Source organism: Hyperolius riggenbachi, chromosome 11 (assembly GCF_040937935.1).
Source record: "Hyperolius riggenbachi isolate aHypRig1 chromosome 11, aHypRig1.pri, whole genome shotgun sequence".
In the NCBI taxonomy this organism is placed as follows: Eukaryota; Metazoa; Chordata; class Amphibia; order Anura; family Hyperoliidae; genus Hyperolius; species Hyperolius riggenbachi.
This window is the reverse complement of record NC_090656.1, coordinates 196662696-196686479: the sequence shown is the minus strand read 5'-3', so window position 1 is coordinate 196686479 and position 23784 is coordinate 196662696. Positions and strand designations below refer to the sequence as shown.

Sequence of the window (23784 nt, the reverse complement as noted above, 5' to 3'; positions counted from 1 at the left end):
CTCTGTTGCCGTTGTCACTTGTCTCGTTATTTGACACCTTTTCAGTTACAATAATAGGGCTGCCTTTACTGGTTCAAGCTGCGAGATAATATAACCTGTTTGTTTTTTAAATGGGAGCCATTACTGTTGTGTGTTTTAGCGACTAGGACTGTCTCTCATTTTTCATTCATTCTCTTGCTTGGGTGTGTTGGTAAAGCTGCATTCACATAGAGGTCAGCTGGTGCGACGCTGAAAATTGTTGGTTTGCTTGTTAATTAACTGTCCAGAGATTTAAGGTGAACGTATCATTTTAAAACAGGTGTCCGGGGAGTGATTCTAACGTTGAAGACGTGCATTTTGAGCGAGTTTTTTATTTTAACCTTTTGAGGACTAGTGGTTTATACACCCCTATTGACCAGGCGATTTTTTTTTTTTTTTTTTTTTTTTTTTTACTACAATTCAGCACCTCTACATTTTACCGTTTCATTGCTCGGTCATACAACTTGGCACCCAAATGAATTTTACCTCCTTTTCTTGCCACTAATAGAGCATTCTTTTGGTGGTCTCTGATTGCTACTGCAAATTTTTTTTTTAATTAAAATTGATGTAAAAAAAAAATCCTCCTTTTACTAACCCCCCCACCCCACCCTCCCCCAGTTAGCCCTAGACAGCGATCCATACACTACCCATATATAGGCAGCAGCCCATATATGGAATCAGGTTGTGAGCCGTTGGGAGGGATATATATATATATATATATTTTTTTTTTTTTCAGCCTGCCAGCTCTGATCCCCGCTCTGTTTATCCGCAGGGAACGCGCGTTCCAGTGTTCCATGCTAATCCCGCCCATTGCACTGATGCCAATCTGTGCTAGGTGGTCCCTAGAGAGCTACTCCCATCTGTGTTAGGCGGTCGGGATAGGGTTAAAACGCCTGCATTGCAGTAAAATTGCAGCGACCACAGTTTTGCAGAAAATCACGAAGTCGATGGGAGCGGTTTTTATTTTATTTTTTTTCCTGTTAAAAATTTCTATGCCTACTGGTGGTTCCATTACAGAATAAAATGCTTGATAAGAGAATTGACTGCAGAATCGAGCGGCAAAAATGAACCATGTATTCCCAGCATAAGTCAAGCGTATGTACATGAAGATAAGATCCAATGTCTTTACCATTTACTTATGGCTGTAGCGCTGCCAGAGCTTATGGCTGTAACACTGCCGGAGCTTATGGCTGTAGCTCTGCCTCTTAGCGCGTCGATACCCACTGATCGCAGCCTCTCCCTGCCCCTCTCCATCTGCCTTCACAGATAGGGGTGGGGAGAGGCGGAGATCCGCGCGGCTGAAAGACACGCATTGGGGCAGAGCTGCGGCTCATAGCTCTGCCTCCATGAGCAGCAAAATCCACCACCAAGAAAGTCGTGAATTTTGCAGAGGGCGTTTGGGGGTATAAACCACTTGTTTTGCTGCGGGATAGTGGCAGTTTAGCATGCCCTATACTGGTTTACATAAATACTATTTAAAAAAGGGAATAGAGACTTACTTCAGAGTCTCTTTAAGTTGGCATCCCTGCAGGAATGGTCATTTACTGGCACAGCTCTTTGTTGGGCCTGCATGGTTTGCATTACAGCGTTTGTTCATGCGTGTATAAACATGGTTCTTTGCTGTGCATGCTGGCATCATTTGAAGGAACACTCTCTTTAGAGCGTGAGCTCAGTGTGATGTATAGTGTGAATGCTACAGTGGAGTTCAATCGCAAATTGCATGTTTACAAACTGAGCATACAAATGCCTCTAGTGTGGAAGCCAACCTTGCTTGTCGCTAGGGTCTGGGACCCACTTACAGCATTTTTCCAGTGGGTCCTGGGCCTCAGGCTTGATTCAGACTGGCTTCTTCGGGACAGCTGGCGGCAGCTTATTTAACCAATGCTAAATGCTTTGAAAAAATTGGAATTGGCTAGGGGCGTTTCGGCATGACTATTTGAGCCCTCTATGGGGGACACAGAACTGATTGCGTGTAGCCTGCTTATATGCCACTTGTAGAGTCCAAAACAAGACAACGGGATCTACTGCAGAATTAACGGAAATGAGGCAAAAAGCTGTACACGTCTTTTTGAAAGCTCTTCCATTCACTCGAATGGACAGCCTAGGTCACTTTTCAATGTCACCGTTATTTACCACTGCACAGAAGCCTGTCTAAAAGGGGCGCTATGGCGAAAAATTGTAAAATTTAAAATATGTGCAAACATAAACCAATATGAAGTACGTTTCTTCCAGAATAAAATGAGCCATGAATTACTTTTCTCCTATGTTGCTGTCACTTATAGTAGGTAGTAGAAATCTGACAGAAGTGACAGGTTTTGGACTAGTCCATCTCTTCAGACAGGATTTTCAGCAAGGCTTTTATTCTTTATAAAGATATTCCCTAAAAAGGATTTAAAGAGAAACTCCAACCTAGAATTGAACTTTATCCCAATCAGTAGCTGATACCCCCTTTTACATGAAAAATATAATGCTTTTCACAAACAGACCATCAGGGGGCTCTGTATGACTGATTTTGTGCTGAAACCCCTCCCACAAGAAGCTCTGAGTACCGCGGTACTCTGGGCAAACTGCCACAATGTAACAAGGCTCACAGACAGGAATTAGCTGTTTACAGCTGTCTCTAACAGCCAAAACAGCTAGGAGCAGCTACATAACCTGCCCACAGTAACAATGCCACCATGTAATACATGTCAGAATGTGAATTAGGGAGAGGAAAGATTTTACAATGAGCAAACACTGACTAAATCATTTATACATAATTATGGTAAAAAATAAAGCACTTTTTTTTTACTACATTATTTTCACTGGAGTTCCTCTTTAAGCAATGATGCTGGCCAGCTTCCCTGTTCGGTAGTTTTTTTGGCAGTTGGACGTTGCAACTGCCATTGAGGTTGCAACTGCCATTCACTAAATGCTTTTGAAAATACATAAGTCCTTGAGACTCCCCCATGAAGAGATGGACTAGTCCAAAACCTGTCGCTTCTGTCAGGTTTCTACTACCTACTGTAAGTGACAGTAGCATAGGAGAAAAGTAATTATGGCTCATTTTACTCTGGAAAAAAAATGTACTTATTTGTATATGTTTGCACATATTTTAAATGTTAATATTTTCAACAGAGTGCCCCTTTAACCAAGCCTTATGCTAGGTACACACCACTTTTCAGGCAGATTTACCTGCTAGATTATTTCTAACATGTCCGATCTGAATTTCGATTGATTTTCTGATGGGTTTCCATAGGAGTGAAAGGAAATCTATTGAAAAATCGATCGAAATTTACAGCGGACATGTTGGAAATCGATCTGGCAGGTAAATCTGCCAGAAAATTGTATGGTGTGTACCTATAATTAGGCTGCATCTAGTTTGAAGTTTCTGAAACAATGACCTTTATTCAAAATTTGAAACTGACAACACGCATCAGTTTTTCTGATTGATTTCTGGCAGATTTGATCATGTTTGTCAAATCTGCCAGTAACCTGTTGCTCCACCATCTCCATTTAACTTTCAATTGACTTGCGGTTTATCAATCCAATATCTGACCAGGGATGTTGGGACAGTAAGGGATGGATGCACTGAATGAAACGATAAAAAGCTTGCAGCTCGACCGATGCTCAATAGATTTCTGCTAAAATTTGTGTTGATTGAGTTTGACGTATATGGTAGAGATTGAATTTGAATTGGACAGGGATTGATTGGCTAGGTGTATTGGGCCATATACTGTAAACTATCTGTGTAAAGCTTATGTAGTACAAATCTGTTATCGGTAGATTTACAGGCCTCAGGGAAGAAGAGGAATACTGGATGTAGTAACATAAATATTTATCAAACTGCCTTATCTACATGCCACAGTCTTTCACCTGTAGTGCCACCTGCAGGTGAAGCAGAAACACTGCAGGTGTGTAAGGTCACCTTGATAACTGATGGAATAAGGATCTCACTGCAGTCTGAATAGCAGCCACTAGCAGATGGGATCCCCTTTTTCTCAGTTACTTTATAGACACCTGGGCATTAGTACTTTTTCACCTTATGGACTTCAGTCTTGTTGGTATATTATGATTAAAAGCAGAGCTAAGGAAGATATTGCACGTTTTGTGATTAACCTTTTTTTTTTCTAGTATTTTCAAATTAACAAGAGGAAGCTTTAAAGCAGGGGTCAGGAACCTTTTTGGCCGAGTGAGCCATAAACGCCACATATATTTTAAAATGTAATTCCATGAGAGCCATACAATATGTTTCAAACTGAGGCAGTGCGCATGCGCAGGGCTCTCGTCCCTGTAGCCATGGTGATGTGTATACAGTTGATCCGCCGGGCAGCGGAAGTGTCACACACGTCTTCAGCTTCTCTTTAGTTTTAGCAACATCAGCAATTTTCCTGAGACAGGAGAAATGCAGAGTAATAGCTTGTACAATTAACTAGCTGACTTCGGGGTTTATTCACTTCGTAGGACAAGATCCCTGCACTTTGGACCAATAAGCTGCTTGTCAAGTAACAGGCAGCCTATTGGGCCAAACGAAGTGCAGGGGTTTCGTCCTACAAAGTCACTGGACCTGACAGGGTCCAGGGTGGGACAGTTGGAGCGGTTGTTCATTTTGGAGGGAGTGCGAGTAAGTTAGTAGTGCATGCTATATCAGTAGTGTGCCTACTTTGAAATTTATACTTGCGCTGTCACACTAAGCTGCGCTACTTGAGCAGTGTAGCTTAGTGAATCAACCCCTATGAGCCAGATGTAGCCATCAAAAGAGCTACATCTGGCTCCCAAGCCACAGGTTCCCTACCCCTGCTTTAAAAGGAACCTTAACTGAAAGGGGGGTAAAGAGTTTCACTTACCTGGGGCTATTACCAGCCCCCTGCAGCAGTCCTGTGCCCTCAGAGCCGCTCTGTAATCCTCCGGTCCCCCGCTGTCACTTAGTTTTGTTTTTGACGACTCACCAGTCGGCCGGCCGCCCTGCGTATTATTGGACGCATTCTCTATTGCAATTAGCGCTGTTGCGGACCGCAACGCGTACAAAAATATGCGTTGCCGCATAGATAGGCGACAACCCCCGTTCAGTTAAGGTTCCCTTTAACTTCATAGGGGCAGTTAGCAGTCAATGGCCAAACCACTATTTACTGCCTTTTTGGACAAGCCCTTACTGTGCAAACACCAGAAAGTTCTTTTCTCACAGCTGGAAACTGTTGTTTCTATTTTCGGGCATAGTTATGCATTCCTGCTTGAGATTTAAGTTTGAATTAGAAAATAACTTTTATAGTACTGAAATTCAGCATCTCAGCAATATTTAGTCACATTTCACTTTAAAGGAAACCAGAGACGAGTCTAAAAGTTTTATACATACCTTGCGCTTCTTCCAGCACGGATCACTCCCGCGCCGCCGTCCTCAGTTTCTTCCTTGTCGATACCGGGTCCCGTAACTTCCTCTAGTCGCAGCCAGTCTGCGCAAGAGAAGGGCGCCCTCTACGTACCTCTCCGGCATCTGGCTGAAGTTACTGGATGCGGTACCGAAGAGGGAGAAGACTGAGGATGGCGGCGTGGGAGCGATCCGTGCGGATGGGGCTGGAGGAAGCCCCGGGTATGTAACATTTTAGTTAGACTCGCCTCTGGTACACTTTAAGCCAGGGGTAGGGAACCTCTCCAGCTGTTGAACTACAAATCCCACAATGCATTGCAGGAGTCTGACAGCCACAATCATGATTAATAAAGGCAAATGCATGCTGGGATTTGTAGTTTCATCACAGCTGGAGAGCCAAGGTTCGCTACTGCTAATCTAAGCTTTGAGGTGAGCTCAAGACAGGCTGAAACCTTTGTTCTTGAGACTATTCGTCAAGCAGTGAGGTACCCGTTCCAGATTGGTGACTGTGTGTAGCAGGTTTGTATGACCTCCCTGACCTCTCCTTGGTTTCTTTGCCTTACAGCCGTGGAAGACCGAAAGTTATTTATTGGAATGGTGTCCAAGAAATGTAATGAAAACGATATCCGGGTCTTGTTCTCTCAGTTTGGACAGATAGAAGAATGCAGAATCCTGCGAGGCCCCGATGGGTTGAGCAGAGGTAGGTGGGACTATAGGTCGCCTGTGCTGGCTTGGCGCTGTGGAATACCTTGCTTTACAGGGGACACTGTTTCAGTCATTTTTTATTTTTCTCTTTAGGTTGTGCATTTATTACATTTTCAACTAGGTCAATGGCACAGACAGCAATCAAAGCCATGCATCAAGCACAAACCATGGAGGTGAGTTACGGGAAGCTGACCTTTTGGCGCTAGTTCATTTTAGGGGACCCAGCAGGAAACCTCAGTGGCAATCCGGCTAACGTGATTGGGTGGATGGCACCTTCTCAAACTGCTAGGTTTCTAATAGGTGGTTAACTACGCCCACACTATTCGGCCAATCACAATGCTTTGTGATGCTGTGATTGGAGAGCTGTTCCCTATGAGGTTTCCAGCTGGTTCCCCTAAAGTGAGCTAGCGCTGCTCTTATAGCTGCTGCCAACCACTTGGTGGGCTACAGGAGTTGGTCAGGTTCTGTATTAATGATCTGACTTTGCCGTTTCCTTGCAGGGATGTACCTCTCCAATTGTTGTTAAGTTTGCAGACACACAGAAAGACAAAGAACAGAAGCGAATGACACAACAGCTCCAGCAACAGATGCAGCAAATAAACGCAGCCTCTGTGTGGGGGAATCTAGGACTGAACAGTCTGGCACCACAATACTTAGCAGTAAGTAGTGCTCGATCTTTACTCCGGTTTGCAGTGCTGTTCACCTGGCAGAAAGCTGCTGTGGATGCCTGCTATGTTTTGGGCTGGACATGCAGAGTGAGGTTTAAGATGAACAGGCTCGAGAGGGATTTTCTACTTTGGAATTCAAATTTTCAGTTAACAAATCTGAATGGGTTTGTGAATGCTACATTGTTTCATGATGGGTTCTAAACTTAACCAAAAAGCAGCTGTCTGCACCCTCCTCCCGGTCTGCTGCCACACCTCCCTATTAGAAGTTGATTGGTCATTCCTCCAGCTGTCTGCTTACTTTCTTCTCCCAGTCTGAAGCCACATCTCTCTACTAGAGGTTGATGGACTATTTTTCCAGCTTTCTGCTTACTCCCTCCTCCTAGTGTGAGGCCACACCTCTTTACTAGAGGTTGATAGGCTATTAGTCAAGAGGGAGGCAATGATTCAGACTGGGAGGGGCTAAACAGCTGAAGCATTGAAGATATTTGAATCAGTGCAGCAGGTGTTTTCAATTGACTACACTAAAGGTAACAAATTATGAAAATATTTTTTCATTCTATAAAACATTTTGCTGGAACCCTGCTTTTTAACTATAGTTAATCAAAGATGGTCTTTCCCACCGGCATAAGCTCAGATTTTTTTTTTGCCTTCAGTTCTATGTAGTATTCAACCACCTCTACATGTTCAGTTCACTCCTGCAGGCATCGACAAAACATAAGAGATTGATGAATTCTGTTATAAGAGTCTAGTTAAAGCCCCAAAGTAGCTATTTTAGCTCAAAATATTATAAAAAAAATATTTTACACATGGAATAGTACTATAATCAGGAAAATGTGAAATATTCCAAGCTCCCTGCACACTTGTTTCCAAAGCAGGTGCTGTAGGGAACAGCAGCCTTAGTGGACACTCGCTTTGAGTATTTATTTTCTTCAGAATTCATAAATCCACTCCACAGAACTGTTTTTCTATTGCAGTGTGTGCTGGTTCGGTGTCACCTAACCCTTTATTTTTGCTGTGATTATTCAAAATACAATTTTTGATACTTGTTTTATCCTGTCTAGTGACTGACTGCCCTTTGTTTAAAAGATATAGCAGCTGTTGCCCTTCTCTGCATCGATTTACTGGCTCTTGTATACCATTCCACGGGCCAGGCACAGTGGACACCCCTCATTCAACACCCTCTAACTCAGGAACGGCACATCGAACCAACACGGGGCATGGTGCAAATGAAAGCCAAGACTCTTGGCTATCCAACAATATGATTTCCAAAGAGGGCTAAATATCATTTAACCAGTGGGCAGTCAAAAGTCGGTAGACTGGATATTATGCAAGTACCACTTTTTTGTTTTGTTTTGCGGTTTCCGTCCTGGTTTCCTCAGCCCCTCCCCCACTCACACTTAACGTTTTCTCGTCCACCCCGTGGATGTCTGTGGTGTGTAGTGACTCTCCCCAGACCGGACCGAGCCCTCACTCTCCTTCTTGTTTTTGTTTTGGTGTAATGTCTAGCTTTATTTGCAGCTCCTCCAGCAGACAGCCACCTCCAGCAACCTCAACTCCCTGAGTGGCCTCCACCCCATGGGAGGTGAGTACTTCACCGACAGTACATCAGGTGTGTGCGCTTTTTATTTTACTTTTCTACCATCTATCCTTCCTCTCCTTTTACCTGCTTAGAACTTCACCCATTGATAAGTCAGTGATAAATGTTCCGTCTCCTTTTTCTTTCAAATTAAAACAAAATATGATGTAAGCGGAGTTGGCGGTGAATGGCTAATGCGTGTGGCGTTCTCTTGCCTATGTTGCGTGTTTCAGGACTCAGTGCCATGCAGATACAGAACTTGGCAGCTTTAGCAGCTGCTGCCAGCGTTGCACAGAACCCAACCAACGTGGGCTCAGCACTCACTACTTCCAGCAGTCCCCTCAGCGTCCTGACCAGTTCCGGTGAGCTTACTCGTGTTTCATGTCTCTTGTGTCCTTTGCTGGACTGTCTTCTGCAGGTTCTACTTTGCGGCAGGCATTGTGTCAGAGGTAGAAGGGCTTGTGTCAGTAAACTAACATTTATAAGCCAGGTACCCACGTGAAGATGGATCGGGGATCTGTGCTGACAATCCTTCCCCGATCTACCTTCACAATCGCACAAACAATGGGAACAATAGTTTTAACGATTGTGGTAATATTTTCGTGGAGGTCAATTGGAATCTGAACGATCGCTGCATATCGTTAAACATTGACTTCTCCTTTAACAGTTACACAATATCAAACGATCATTCGTTGTGAAAAAAATCTCTCTGGGTCATGGAAAAGTTGCCACAAAAATTGCATTATGGGTACAAACCTGTAGAGTTAGAGGATCTGTAATGTTAACAAAAATTTCCTCGGGGGGGAGGGGGGTACTCGCCTCAGGAGGGGGAAGCCTCTGGGTCCTATCGAGGCTTCCCCCCGTTCTCCTGTGTCCCATGGTGGTCTCGTTGCAGCCCACTGAACAGCGGGCATGTCAATATTTACCTTCCTGGCTCTAGCACAGGCACAGTAGCGGCTCTCTGCTCCGAAATAGGCGGAAGTAGTTGATCCCAGTCGGGTCCACTTTACTGCGCAGGCGCATGTCGCCTGTGCAGTAGAGCGGACCCAACTGAGATCGGTTATTTCTGAGTGGAGAGCTGCAGCAGTGCCCCCACTGGAACAGGGAAAAGTAAATATTGCACAGCCTGACAAAATGGCTGTGCATTCAGTGGGCTGCAGCGAGGCAACCATTGGATGGAGGGCCACGGGGGGGGGGGGGGGGGGGGGGGGAGGGGGGTAGGAAGCCTCAATAGGATCCAGAGGTTTCCCCCTACCGAGGTGAGTACCCCCTAGGGGAACTTTTTTTTTTAATTAATCTTTTTCACAAAGTATTCGTTTCACCTCCGGTACTCTGAGTTTAATGTCTAGATAATGGTGGTTGTTACATTGAGAAACAACTGTAGTGAGAAGAGTATGGAGGCTACCATATTTATCTGCTTTTAAACAGTATCAGTTGCCTTGATAATGATGGTAGCTACCAGTATGTAGGTACTCGTAATTTAAATTAGCTCCGCCTGTTGGGGGGGGGGTGCGGTTACTTATGTATGCCACAGCCTATAGCCGATACGGTCCTTGTATCTCTACTGCTTTCTCCTTCAAACCCGGAAGTAGAAAGTAGTGTCATTACGTGGTGACATAGGTAAGTAAACCCCCCGTGGGCAGCGCTATCTCATTTAAATTTCTATTATGAGTAGCCACATACTTGTAGCTACTTTTTAGCTAACATCACTATGCCTGGCACCCCTGCTGCAGAAGTGGCTGCAGAAGTGTCTGAATCACTCCAGAAACAAGCATGCAGCTCATCCTGTCAGATCTGACAAAATGCCAAACGCCTGATCTGCTGCATATGCTTGTTCTGGGGCTATGGCTAAAAGTATTGGAGGCAGAAGATCAGCGGGACAGTCAGGCAACTGATATTGCTTGAAAGGAAATGTATCCGCTTCCACACACCAGATCAAACCTGCTTGAAAATATGAATTGAAATATCAGCCATAGTTCCGTGTGTATGTGCTTTCGATAACCAGTTAGAATTCTGATCGGAATTTCAATAAATGGCATACATGTGTATGTTGGCTTTCTTGGTCAGATCTGAATATTGATCTGATCACTGGCTTGAATAGGATGTGAAGTAAGCATTGCATGGTGTGTGCCATGCTTTAGTGTGGTGTTATAGTCATGCATTCGTTTTCTGAGCTGGAAGATTTGTGCTCTATGTGCAGAGCTGAGCTTCTGGAGCTGTGAGGTAATATCCCTGCCATCTGCCTTCTCAGCAGATTAATATATTCTGTGTTAGGCCTGCAGAGTTCCTGAAGAAACTTCTCTGTGGCTGTCTCTAGTGAAACGCCCGACTTTCTTTGTTTTAACTTAGAAAGTTATTTGACATGTTTTTATGCTGCTTGTGTCACTTATTTCTTCCCCCCTCCGTACTCGTAGGATCATCCCCCAGTTCAAATAACAGCTCCTCTATGAATCCCATGGCTTCTCTTGGTGCACTGCATACTCTGGCGGGTGCCACCGCTGGCCTGAATGTTGGCTCTTTAGCAGGTAAGTTTACATTGTGGCTCAGAGGAGCTGATGTGCAAAGGGAACTGATGACAAATGTGTAACAGTTGCCAGAGCAACCAATTATAATCCTGATGTCATTCATCAGTTCGGACTTCAGTGTTTGTTTAAATCATAACCAGAAGTATTGATACAGATCGCTATCTGACCTCTTTCCTCCTACTTAAAGGAAACCTAAGATCTTAAACATAGGTGTATTTATACTTACCTGGGGCTTCCTCCAGGCTCATGAGGTGGGTGGGCTCCCTCGCCATCCTCTCCGGCCACTCCATTGTCTTATCACCACCAGTAGTCTCGCTGGCTGCTCTCTTCTGCGCATGCCTGTCCGCGCGCCCTGGCGGCTTGCGCAGAAGCACACGACAGGCCCGATTACCAGCGTCAATAAGAAGACAATGGAGTGGCCAGAACGAGAGCCCACCCACCTCACAGGGCTTTGAGGAAACCCCAGGTAAGTTTAAATACACCCGTATTTAAGATCTCAGGTACACTTTAACCACTTCAGGACCATAGGCTTACACCCCCCTAGTGACCAGGCAATTTTTTTTACAATTCAGGCCACTGCAGCTCTAATGCCTCGCTGCAGAGCCGAACAACTCGGCACAGAGTGATTTTTCTACCCCCCCCTTTCTGACCAACTGAGCTTTCGGTTGGTGGGCTCTGATAGCTGCTGGGTTTGTTAACTTTTAAAAAAAATATTTATTTTTTTTAAATAGATTTTGCCATTTTTTTTTTGTTTCCCACCCTGCCTTCCCTCCCCATTGCTCGCCCAAAGTATGTTGTAATGGTACGTTCTCATCGACTGGTTAGCAGTGTGATGGGTCCATTCTCATAACGCAATGCATGCAGTGAAGCACATTTCCTGCCATATGGGCCACATCGCACGTATAACATGCAATGCAACTTTTCTCCTCCGTAGCAATCCCGTTTTTTACAGGGAATACAACACTTCTACCCACTCTGAACGTAGCCTATGAGCTTGTGTCTTAAAGGATACCCGAAGTGACAAGAGATAGACATGTTTGTACAGTGCCTAGCACACAAATAACTGCTATGTTCCTTTTTTTCTTTGTCTGAAAGCGTTAAATATCAGGTATGTAAGTGGCTGACTCAGACAGGAAGTGACTACAGTGTGACCCTCACTGATAAGAAATTCCAACTATAAAACACTTTGCTAGCAGAAAATGGCTTCTGAGAGCAAGAAAGGGGTAAAAAGAGGAATTTCTTATGGGTAAGGGTCACACTGTAGTCACTTCCTGTCTGAGTCAGGACTGAGTCAGCAACTTATATACCTGATATTTAACTCTTTCAGGCAGAGAAAGAAAAAAAAGGAACACATCATAGTTGTTTGTGCTAGGCACTGTACAAACCCATGTCTATCTCATCATGTCACACGTCACTTCGGGTATCCTTTAAAACTTGATCTGAATAGAAGGTTCTCTTTTTGATAATAAAGATGTCTTCCTCCTCTTCCTCCTCCTCTAGGGATGGCGGCATTAAATGGTGGTCTTGGCAGCAGTGGTCTCTCCAATGGGACTGGTAGCACAATGGAAGCTCTGAGTCAGGCATACTCCGGAATCCAGCAGTATGCTGCAGCTGCACTGCCGTCACTCTACAACCAGAGCCTGTTGTCACAGCAAGGCCTGACTGCTGCGGCGGGGAGTCAGAAGGAAGGTGAGCTTTGTGTGGGGTTTTGGGATAAATCAAGATATCAAAGGGAACCTGAAGCGTAATTTAAATTTGCCTAAGGAGAGTGCGTTCGTACACTCACACATGCGCAGTATGGAGCAGCCTGTCTTCTGCAGCACTCGGGCTCCTGAAGCCTCCCAAGGCAGGAGACTTAGGGCCCTTTTCCACTATGAAATGCGATCGCGATTCCAATCGCGATCGCAATCGCGTTTCAATTTCCACCATGCGATTGCGATTGAGCTACTATACTCATTATAGTCCAGCTCAATCGCATACAAAACGCGGCAGGATGACGATTGCGCTTTGACCAAAATCGCATCGCACTAATGGAAATTGCTGCTGCAGTTTCCATTAGTTTAATGTACCTTGCGATTTGCGATCAGAAGCAAATCGCAGGCTAGTGGAAAAAGGCCCTTAAACGGAGGAGACAGCACTGGAATGAGACCAGGTGAGGAATGGGAAGGCTCTATAGGACCCAGAGCCTTCCTTCCTCCTTAGTAAGTATCATTTTTTTTAAAATTTAAATTAGGCTTCATGTTCACTTTAGGGCCTGTGGCTGGTGTAGACTTTCTCCACAAGTTCTCAGAAGCACTCTTACAGAAGTGATGCCACATTTGATACAATCACTGACAATCAGCCAAGAAAGTAGTATTGTAAACCGTGCATTGCTCCAACTCTAAACCAATAGAAATCTGAGCTGGCTTGACCCGTAATGGCAGTAAGGAGAATGAGACGGTAAAAGGATGTAGTTATAGACTTAAATTTCTCTGGATATAATAGATGAGCTAATGAACTTTGATAAGTGCACTTATTCTTTAAAGCAAAAGTCTAGATTGCTTTCAGACTGCCGGTCTACATGCATCTGGGCATTTGACTTGTCTGTGCAGAAGTAAATAGAACAGTGATGGCACTGCTTCCTGCTTCCTCACTGCTAATTTATATGTTCAGTGATGGAAATACATTAGTTATTGTTTAGGCCCTCATTTTAAGTCCTTTTACTTGATATAGGTATGATGATTAGGGTTTGTAACTTTATTGTGATAGTCTTCCACAGACATCGTCATCATCTTATTGGACGTCCCTTTTAGGGCCTGTACTCACTGAAAATCGCCAAGTGCGAACGCAATGCGATTTTTGAAATCGCATACGGTGCAATTTTAAAATCTCATGCTTGCATTTTTGCGTTTTTCAATGCATTTGTTTTTCTTGTAACTGGTGATTGGCTAAATGTCCTTCAGCAACAAGTTGCAAGTTCTCCTGGGATATTACCTTAAAGAAAAAAAAAAAAAAATCATTGCGTTTTTTTTGTATGCCTTTTTTTTCACACCCAACGCTCGGAAGCACAGCAGTCGCTGTGATTGCTTTTTCCTAAAATTGCATCGCAGGTCTACAACGGTTAAAATAAATCTAAAAAGGAGAGATTTGATTGGCTGCTTTACCACAGGAGAGGTAAGCCAGTGTAGTGATTATAACTCAATTGTAGATTTTAAGACCTGTATTGCACAAAAAAGGTAGGCTTCAGACTACGCATTTCTTGGGTTCTTTCCTGCTTCATCAGGTCAATATAAACCAAAAAAGTGTCTAGGAAACAGAAGTTTAAAACAAAGTATAAACAAGCACTCTTAATATGTCTACATATGCTGTGGTAAGCAGACCACACTTCTGTGCAGTCTACGTTTTGTTTTTCCTGGAGAGCAGATGTTTCCCATGTAGGCTGTGGGTGAAACGCATCTGCTCTGGACACCAACAGGCCCTTCGGAGCACAACTACATTGTAGCGGACACTACGCTGACTATTCGAGGTCTGATTCAAGTGGGTATCTAGTCTCTTAAGCGTACCTAAACTGACAATCAATGTGGTTAATCATATGGAGCTGTACACTTTTTTTTTTTTATATCTTATACTGTGCATGTGTAGTATGCTCATGTACAAATAAGGAAAGTACACTGATTTTGTGGGGAATGTCTTGGTGGAACCATATTGCTTGATGAAACCTGTAAAGTTGAAACTGTGTCCTTCTCAACACCGCCACTGGCTGTGACCCTCTGACAGTTCATGGCCATGCTCCCCTTCCTGAACTATTATGGCTGTGCCTTCACAAGAGCACGGAGCCGCTCACAAATGAACGGCTTTGGCTTACTGTGCATGCACAGTCGTACTAACGCAGGCGCTCATATATGAAGTAGTGTGACCGTGTTCTCAGAAATGCTCAGAGGGTCCAAGTGCAGCAACGGTGGGGTTGAAGAGGACATGAGAAAAAGTGATGCACAATGTGCAGGGAAGCACTCTACTGCATTCTGCTGCCGCACTCCTCTCCTCCTCGCTCTGGTCCTGCTTCCATATGGGGGGGGGGGGGGGGGGGGCAGTAATGCAGAAGTACCACCCGACCAGGAGGGAGGATCGAATCTGTATTGTGGCAAGCGGCTGCAGTGTACTAGGATATCTGGAGATGCAGATGCTAGAGGAGCATGGCAGCAGGATGCGGTAAGAGCGGACCCACTGCAGTGTAGCTTAAAGGGGTTCTGTGGTTTTCTTTGTTTTTTTTAAACAAAATAACATAAAACACCCCTGCACCATAGAAGCGCCAGGTTTAATACCCCCCCCCCCCTCTGGTTTTTGACCGCTAAACCTAGGTGCATCTTAAATACAGTATTTAATAAAACTTTTGGCTTCTTCTGTTCACTGGCTGTGGACCCTGCTCTTGCTTTTTATTCAACCATTGCTTAGATTAATTAGCCAAGCTGTTCAATTGGAACCTTTCAGGTGACAAAGGGACATAAATCCAACCCTTAGCCAAGCGTACAGACAAGGGATCAAACACCCGAGTTCAACCAAATAGGATGCATTCCTCCTTCCTAACACCTTAGGAGAAAGCTATTGTTTGAGGCTATTTTGAATTGCCATGTTTTGTAGGTGCATTTTTAGTAGTTTGTTTTTCTTCCTTACCCATCTACATTGCTATCTGTTGTATCTTAGGTCCAGAGGGAGCAAACCTCTTCATATACCACTTGCCCCAAGAGTTTGGTGACCAAGACATCCTGCAGATGTTCATGCCATTTGGAAATGTTGTGTCCGCCAAAGTTTTCATCGATAAACAGACGAACCTCAGCAAATGTTTTGGTAAGCTTGTTGGTTTCATTGGCCTCTGAGAAGCCAGCCTCATCTTGGCTTTCTCTTCCACGTTGCTGTATGTTTTTTACATGTACAGAAGAGATTTTTTTTTTAAGCGAAGGGGTTGATACCATCTGGAAATATTTCCAGACCTGCCAAGAACACGGCTCATGGCATCGCAGTGAAGATCTGTGTGATCTTAGTTTGGCTGCATTGTATTTAAATAGAATCAGAGGTGGGGTTCTGACAATGAAATCCGCATACAGTGGCTGGGTCTGCTTATACAGCCCAGCCTCTGTTGTCATCCAGATACCCCCTAAGCCCCCCAGTGTGTCACAGCGGGCTGTGTTTAACTCTGTACTGTCAGTCTGCTGCTTCCCCCGCCTCCTGCATAGCTCCAGTCCTCGCCCACGTCCCTTCCCTCCCCGCTGATTGCCTCCCGCGCGGCTGTTATTTATGGGTGATTGCAGAGCGCAGGTGGGGGCTTAGGGGGGGATCTGGATAGCAACAGAGGCTGGGCAGTATAGGCAGACCCAGCCTCTGTATGCGGATTTCATTGTCAGAACCTCACCTCGGGTTCTCTTTAATGATGCACTGAACAGTTGGCTTCATATATGAAAATCTTTAACCAAAAAGGGGAAAACCGGACCTCTCACAAAGTCCTGTCATTGCATGTAAACTTTTTTCGAAGACCAGTTTAAATGTTAAATTTTTGTATAGGTTTTTTTTTTTTTTTTTGTCAAAAGCAACATAATTTGCTGCTTCAAATGCCCACTAAAAAACAAAACTTTACAGACAAGTTCTGCAGTGCTTGCTGATCCCCATCGACAGGAGTGTAGCTGGACAGTTTGGGTAGTTTCTTTGCTATGCTGCTGTTCCCAGTCATGGCTGCACTTATTTAAATGCATCCCCTTAAAGGATAACAAAGGCAAAAAAATTCTTAGAATGGGGGGCACAGGTATGTATAGGAAGCAGTCTCATGCCCAAGGAGAACCCCCATACACCTCTGTCCATCTGTTGTCGTGTAGGAGCAACCAGAAGCTGCTTCCGGGTCTGCAGCCGTGCACAAGCGCTAGGCCCGGTGGTGCGTGTCATTGATAACGCTACGGGAGAGTGATCAATGACGCGCTGCTGTGCTTAGCGCTTGTGCACTGCTGCTGACCTGAAAGCAGCTTCTGGTGGCTCTTTCGAGAAAACGGAGGGGGACAGAGGTGAACGGGGAAGACATGGGCATAAGGACTGCTCCCTATACATGCCTGCTCTAATCATCTTCACCTTGGGTATCCTTTAACATCTCACTGCTGTACCCAAGGCTGACACCTCTCTTGCCTTTGCCTTCTCAGCCAAGCCATAACAGTCTGGATTTCCACAAAACACCCTGCTGATCAGCTCAAACTGATAGTTAAAGCACATTGCTGACACCATAATTGTGCCATCCTTATGTAGTAGAGGTTTACTTTAAAGCACACCTGAATTGTTGGGAAAAACAGGTTACCTCAGTAGTGGAAAGCCTCTGGATAGTTCAGAACATACCCTTTCAGTCTACTGATCCAGCGTAGGGAGCCTGTTCACCTATTCGACTGTGTGCAAGGGGAATAGGTTTCTTCCGGCCACACTCAAGGCTGTGGATGAGCGCATCTGTACTGGGAATGCATGAGTAAGGATATACTGGGCAGATTGTGCACAGATGAAAGTCCATGGCTGGAAACCTAGTCGAATAGTTAAAGAGGGTCCCTATGCTGGATCAGTGGGCTGCAGGAGGATTCAGGAAGCCCTTGGACTGTCCAGAGAACAGGAAGACAAGACAAATAACATTTATATACTGCGCTTTTCTCCTGGTGGACTTGAGTGCCAGAGCTTCAGCCACTAGGGCACGCTCTATAGGCAGTAGCAGTGTTAGGAAGTCTTGCCCAAGGTATGCTACCTCGAATAATCTAGGAACTGTCCATATTTTTCAACCATTTCTCACCTATCCTGTCTTTGTGTTTGGCAGGCTTCGTAAGTTATGACAATCCAGTTTCCGCTCAGGCTGCTATCCAGTCCATGAACGGCTTTCAGATCGGAATGAAACGTCTGAAAGTCCAGCTTAAACGCTCCAAGAATGACAGCAAACCGTACTGAACTTTACTGCCCTGGGGAGTGAGCGAGAAGGAAGTTCTGGTAAGTGTGGGATGGAAAGGCCAAAAATACCAGGATGTGTGGCTGGAGGAGAGCACTTAGTAAGAACATACGACTCTGCTGTCTCTCAGCAGCCCCGAAGCATCTCCGTGTGCTAAAAGCCAGAAGCCTCTTTCCCTCTTAAGACTCTGGGTACAACTCTGTCGTGATTTCTTTTTATTTTGCTTCGTATGGAAGAACGGCTCGTACTACTTGTTCCAAGTGTTTTATTTTGGAGTTTAGGTGCCATATCAGTGAATTATTTTTTTTATGATTATTTGGAATTTTTGCTGTGTTTGTACAAATGTGTGACAAGTACCAGTGCCAGAATCCTTGGAAAGGGAGAGAAGAGCCCCTGCTGTTCTTTGGGGCTTTCAAAAGCCTTGAAAAGCTCCTATTGGTCTGTCCTGCGCTCCACTTGCTATTGTCCCGTGCTCCACTTGCCATTGTCCTGCGTTTAGACTATCAACAAAGATTGACTATCTGACCCTTGGTCCATTAAATGCACAATGCATGTTTACAAAGCACAATATAGGTATTAGTCAATGACCGTAGAGCTTCTCAGTAACCCTTGTTTGAAGTGAACCTGCGACATACCCGAGCAGGCCCGTTGTAACCGTAACGCACCTTGTAGTATCCACATGCACGACAATCCACACTAATAGTCTCTCGGCACCTCTTCAGCCCACCCGCTGCAGTCTGTACATAAAAGCTTTATCTCTCGTGACTCTGGTAAAGCCCATCCCCTTCTGTTGCTAATAGTCTACAAAAACAATCAGAACCTCGCTAGAAAGTAGTAGAGGCATTGGACTGTTAAAAACCAGTTTCTAGGAAATATAAAATCTTCCCCACCAAATATTTTATACTGAGTATTGCTATTCATTTTTACTTTGACTTGCAACCTTTTTTGGAAAAAAAAGTCTCTGCTTCTCTTAAAGGTTTTGAATCCTGCAGTGAGTAGAACAGCCCTTGTCTTGGTTTTTCCTTTCACAAGCAGAATAAGCAGTTGTGGGGTCCTTTCACACTGTACAGGTTGCCTTGCAGCAAGATCGCAACAGTGCAGAAAAGTTGGATCGCACATTAGACTTTTTAAAAAGTCTAATTCTCATTCTGTGTCTAGTCCCGTGAAACTTCATGGAATCCATTGACTGTGGTGGAGTTTAGCTGGAGGCCATATCTTCTTGAATGTGTGTATAGAAACCAACCTAGGGTTATGCAGCCAGCAATGTTTTTTTGTCATTTGTGATGGGGTCATCTTTAAAAGGACGGTGAATAGCAATGATGTGAAATTTTTATTGGCTGATTTGTAGTTTTTAGATTTGTCCAACCACTTAAATGACATTTATTGTAGCTTTGGACTTTTTATAGCTTGTTTCAAGTGTCTGTTTTCATTGTTGAGCCAACTGCTTAGCTGCTCTGTACAGTAGGAACTTGGCGGAACTCTACCAGACAAATGTAAAAATAAAAAGGCCCCATATTTGTAAACGTAAGCAATATTGTGGTATCTAACCATTATGAATAGTAGACCGCAACGGCCTTTACTAGTAGGCTCGCTGCCAGGATAGTTCAATGGAGCTAAAATGATAGTGCCATCAGAATTCTCTACTCTTATTGTCTTTGCAAACCTTATTTTTCAAGTTTTTTATTTTGGAGGGATCTAATAATGGTGAGCTGGGTAGGTGTATGGAAGATTTTCTAGGAAGTCAGAGTTAACACCAAGGGCTTAAGGGGTATACACTCACAATTACTATCACCTGTAATTTCCGGGGCCAAGTAGTTTGTGACTTGTACAAGCACATACCGATGTGTGGCGAGGGGACGACTGTGGCACGCGATGGTTGCATAAAGAGGGGAACAATGTGCTTGTTGCTGCCACTTATGGCATGCCAGATCTTTAAGCATTGGGGCAGCTGTATACATGCTAGATAATTGTCCTTCCCGACCCCAGTCGGCTGCCTTGGCTGAGTTCACTCTAGTGTATACAAGGCTTAAGACAAAATCTATGATGGTAGGTGCTGTTTTGTGGAATAAACCACTTTAACGTAATTAAAATTTGGTTGCATTGTTCAAGCTTTGGTTTCTTATGTGTTAATTCCCCCATAAGCTGTGCTACATTAGTTGTATTTACGGTTTATACACTGCCCAGGAAAATCATTAGGTTGAATAGCGCAGCCGTGAAAGTAGCTTGTTCCCCTAGTGCCAGTGAATGGTGCAGCCCAGGTAGTAGCTTGCTCCCCTAGTGCTGTTGATTTCTATGGTTCCGAGGGATGCTGCTGGTGCCCAATGGTTTGCTGGGCTGAAAGATCTGCAGTCATAAAATATCCCTCCAGATAAGCAAAAAAACTTTGATTGGGAATTGCATGAAGTCTCATTAGATTGTTTCAGAATAACATTTCAAATTTTGAGTGTCTTCAGTTATTTCTTCACATCAAGTCTTAAAAGATACCATGCCTCTGTGTTCAGCTGTCCAACTTCCTGCATTTGAAGAAGCCAGAGAGATGCAGGCGAAACAGGTTGCTTAGTTACAGCTCCAAAGATTCTCATTCTCTTTAAACAATGAAAATGCCTGCTTATTAACATGCCCTCCTTCACCTACCTAAAATTAATTTTAAACTTAAGCCATGACACACAATAACTAAAAAGACTGTTTATAGCAATCTTTTAATTTAGGTAATAACTATGAAGAAAACTAGTTTCAATAACTGGTATAACAATTCCATATAAGCACAGCACAACAATTTTTCCTGTCTTCAGACATTTCTAATACAATCAGTTGGTAATAAGCACAAATGACACATTTTGAAGTACAACTTTCTAAAACAATCAGTCTTGTTATTTTTGTAAAGTGTTTTTTTTTTTTTTCAATTTTTTACCAGACTTGTAAATATTTACAGGCAATATTTTTCTACCTACCGACATACATGGCAAGTGGGGCAAGGCAATGGCAGATGACAAGGGGGAATTCTCTCGAATGTTCTCGGACTGGCGTCCGGTGTTGCGTAGTAGAATAGACAAGTATTTCATGTGCCTGTGTGTGTATGTACCCTTTAGTGCATACTTACATACATGTATCGTGACATGCTGAAGAACTGCTAAAACTTGAATATTGTATACTCAGAGAAAAACAAAAAGTGTTCAAAGTTTCTTTTTTTTTGATTTGGTATAATGTGAAACGTATTGAGGCTTCCAGGCTCCTGATATGATCTTTTATACAAGTGTATAAAAAAATCAAACTGAAAAAAAGATGATTGAAGGAAATAAGCCTGTTAGAATGACATTTCTATATTTTTATAGAGGTTTTATACAGCTCGGATGAGTGAGCAATATTTATTGCCTAAATTATTTCAATGGGAAGAGATTTTGTAGAATTCGGAAAAGACAGTGATTTTATTTTGTGTTTTATATACAGAGTAACTCTCTGCATTGTTTATAAGGCATCTTTTGGTGTGTTTTTTTGTGGGGGGGAGGGGGAGCATCAGTTTTGCCCAGCAGAGAAGCCTGGGACATAAATGTGAAAAATAGTCTCTTCCTGACTTGTCATTATTCTCTACAGCCCAACAGGTTTGTTTACTTGCGGGTTGCACAACTCTGCTTTTCAGGCCTTTTAATAAGATGGTTAGCTGGACTGTAATGGGGTCCACATCAACCCCTAAGGTGCAAGTCCAGCTGGACTGTAATGGGGTCTGCATCAACCCCTCACATTTTTAAGTCCAGTCTTTCTGTGATTATGGAGCCCTTGCATGTAAGTCCGGCCTTCCTGATTTGCAGCACTGCCATGAAATGTAGAGAGCATTAATCATGTTGCCTATTGCTGTTTTTTTTTTTTTTTAAGATTTTTCCAAATTTCTGTGGTGGCAACGGCTAAATCCACCCCTAAATTAAACTGTTTTGCATGAACATTTTTGTTACTGTTAATTATGAGATTGGTCTTAAGGTTTCCATACATGAAACAATCCATTTGTTAATTTAATCAGAACAGCGTTCAAAAAATTTAATCTCTGCATGCCAACTTGTTTCACTTATCAGTGCATTTACTCATGGAGCTTCTTAGTATGGGTAGTCCCCGGCTAACGAACAAGATAGGGACTGTAGGTTCGTTCTTAAGCTGAATCTGTTCTTAGGTCAGAACCTTGGGCCATCTCTGTCCCCAGTTCCTCTTGAACACCCAAATCCCCCCCCCCCCCCCCCCCCCCCGCCTCCAGTGTCACCTCTACCCTCTGTACCTGCTTATACAAGTTTAAAAGCCATTTTTTCTTTGAATTCTTTAAGATCGATTTTCTCAAACTACAAGTTCAATTTGAAAAAATTTTTTGACTTGTTCCCATGGAAACACAATCCATGCCTTTCGTATTGGCGGGTTGTATGTCGGGGACTACCTGTACTCTAAAGTGCCAGAGGATATTAAATGCATTAAAATGTCTTCTAAGCACTGTCCATGATGAAGCCCTGTAAGAACTGTTGTGGGCCTTGAATTCGATCATGTCTTAGGGCAGGTGCACACCAGAGGAGTTTTTCTGAGCGGTTTGAGTTTTTGAAACCTCCTGCTAATGTTATCCTATGTGTCTATGCACACTGGAGCGATGAGGTTTTGTAAAAAAAAGAAAACCCATAGCATTACATTGGGAAGAGCTTTTGAAACCTCTAGCGTTTGGGGAGCTTTTCTGGTGTCTCAGCCCTGAATGAGGCAAGCCTGAGCAGGCTTTGTGTGGCAGTTTCTGGATGACCGGTGTTTCATGTCCTGGTTTTCCTAGTTGTTTACACTTATTTAGCCAGTTGACTGAAGATAATGTTGTAAGTTAAACTTACGATGGCAATAAACCCTTTAGGTTAATGAATCTTTGCACCAGCATTAAATGGATGTTGATCAATGCGTCCAATAATTATTTAGATGTCAGTTAATGGCTACCTTAATTCAGTCAAAAATGGCCGGGTTTAATATGACCAGTTGGATTGCTAAGGGTATGGATCGCCTTCAGTCCTGCAGGATGCTTTGTAGGGATGGTCAATGAGATGCAAATAATTTCAAGTTGATGCAGCATTATGCAAATTTATGCAGCTGGAAAATGAACCAATCAAATCTCGTTGAGGTAAAATTAGATTGGTCCATTTTCAATCTGCATAAATGTGCATACAAAATTTGCGCAATCCTGCATTAACTCAGAATTTGCATCTCAATGACCATCTCTAGTGCTTAGTATGTTTTGATCACTTGTATTTAAAAAGTAAACAGTCTTTTAGCAGATTTTTATTGTATGCAGATAATGTTCCCCTTTTTTAGAATAACAATTTTGTTAGGTTGAGGTAAGGTACTTGATAGAACTTGCTACACAAATGGTGGTTTTGTCAAGAAATAAACCTCTAAACCACCACCACTGCCATCTTTTATAGCCCCTTGATGGGTGCTCTGGTAAGAATTCTTGATGAAGCCACCCCCATTTACCATGTGTGCTGAGTTTCCGCTGAACCCTCAGCATTTGTGTATGAGGCTGTCTGATCTCACCTACGTCATTTTAGTTAAACCGGTGTGGGTACATTTGATTGGTTCTTGCCAGAGAGCATCATGGGCAAGTATTAGAAGTCATGAAAGCCTAGAAGTTTAGGTTTACTGGTGTTTAGAAGTTCAATTACCCTTGTTTTAGATAATTACCTCTGGAGAGGGAAGTCTCTGGGTCCAAAGTCTTTGTCAGCCTTTCTCTGCCAGGCTGTTCTAGCGCTTAGACCTCCAAAGATCGCCCCTGCGCAGTAGCTCAGGCCTGTTTGGGCTCTGCCTTTTCTTACGAAGCCCAATCGGGTCAGTGCAACTGCGCATGCGTGAGCCGCCTACAAGCACCTTTTTGATGGTTTTGCAGATGGCACATCGCTGAAACGGGCCAGTGGAGGAAGACAGGAGAAGCCTCTGGAAGGCTCAGAGGTTTACTCCTCCCGAGGCGATAACCGTTTTTGGGCACTCTTTTCCCCCTTCAGGGTTACTTTAAT

The 23784-nt window shown here is 43.7% G+C and overlaps 1 protein-coding gene across 6 annotated transcripts in view; it reads left to right on the top strand.

Moving 5' to 3' along the window:
* CELF1 (CUGBP Elav-like family member 1) overlaps nucleotides 1–23784 on the top strand; it is a 93267-nt gene that overhangs the window by 64162 nt on the left and 5321 nt on the right. For 3 of the 6 annotated variants that reach the window (XM_068261644.1, XM_068261639.1, XM_068261640.1), the window contains 9 exons: nucleotides 5928–6062; nucleotides 6161–6240; nucleotides 6568–6726; nucleotides 8242–8344; nucleotides 8545–8673; nucleotides 10726–10836; nucleotides 12337–12525; nucleotides 15517–15660; nucleotides 17645–17811. In XM_068261644.1, the coding sequence (XP_068117745.1) occupies nucleotides 5928–6062; nucleotides 6161–6240; nucleotides 6568–6726; nucleotides 8242–8344; nucleotides 8545–8673; nucleotides 10726–10836; nucleotides 12337–12525; nucleotides 15517–15660; nucleotides 17645–17772 (1178 nt within the window). In that variant the 3' untranslated portion in view covers nucleotides 17773–17811. The remainder of the gene's footprint in view (nucleotides 1–5927; nucleotides 6063–6160; nucleotides 6241–6567; nucleotides 6727–8241; nucleotides 8345–8544; nucleotides 8674–10725; nucleotides 10837–12336; nucleotides 12526–15516; nucleotides 15661–17644; nucleotides 17812–23784) is intronic. The other 3 variants (XM_068261643.1, XM_068261641.1, XM_068261642.1) reach the window with 3 other exon arrangements.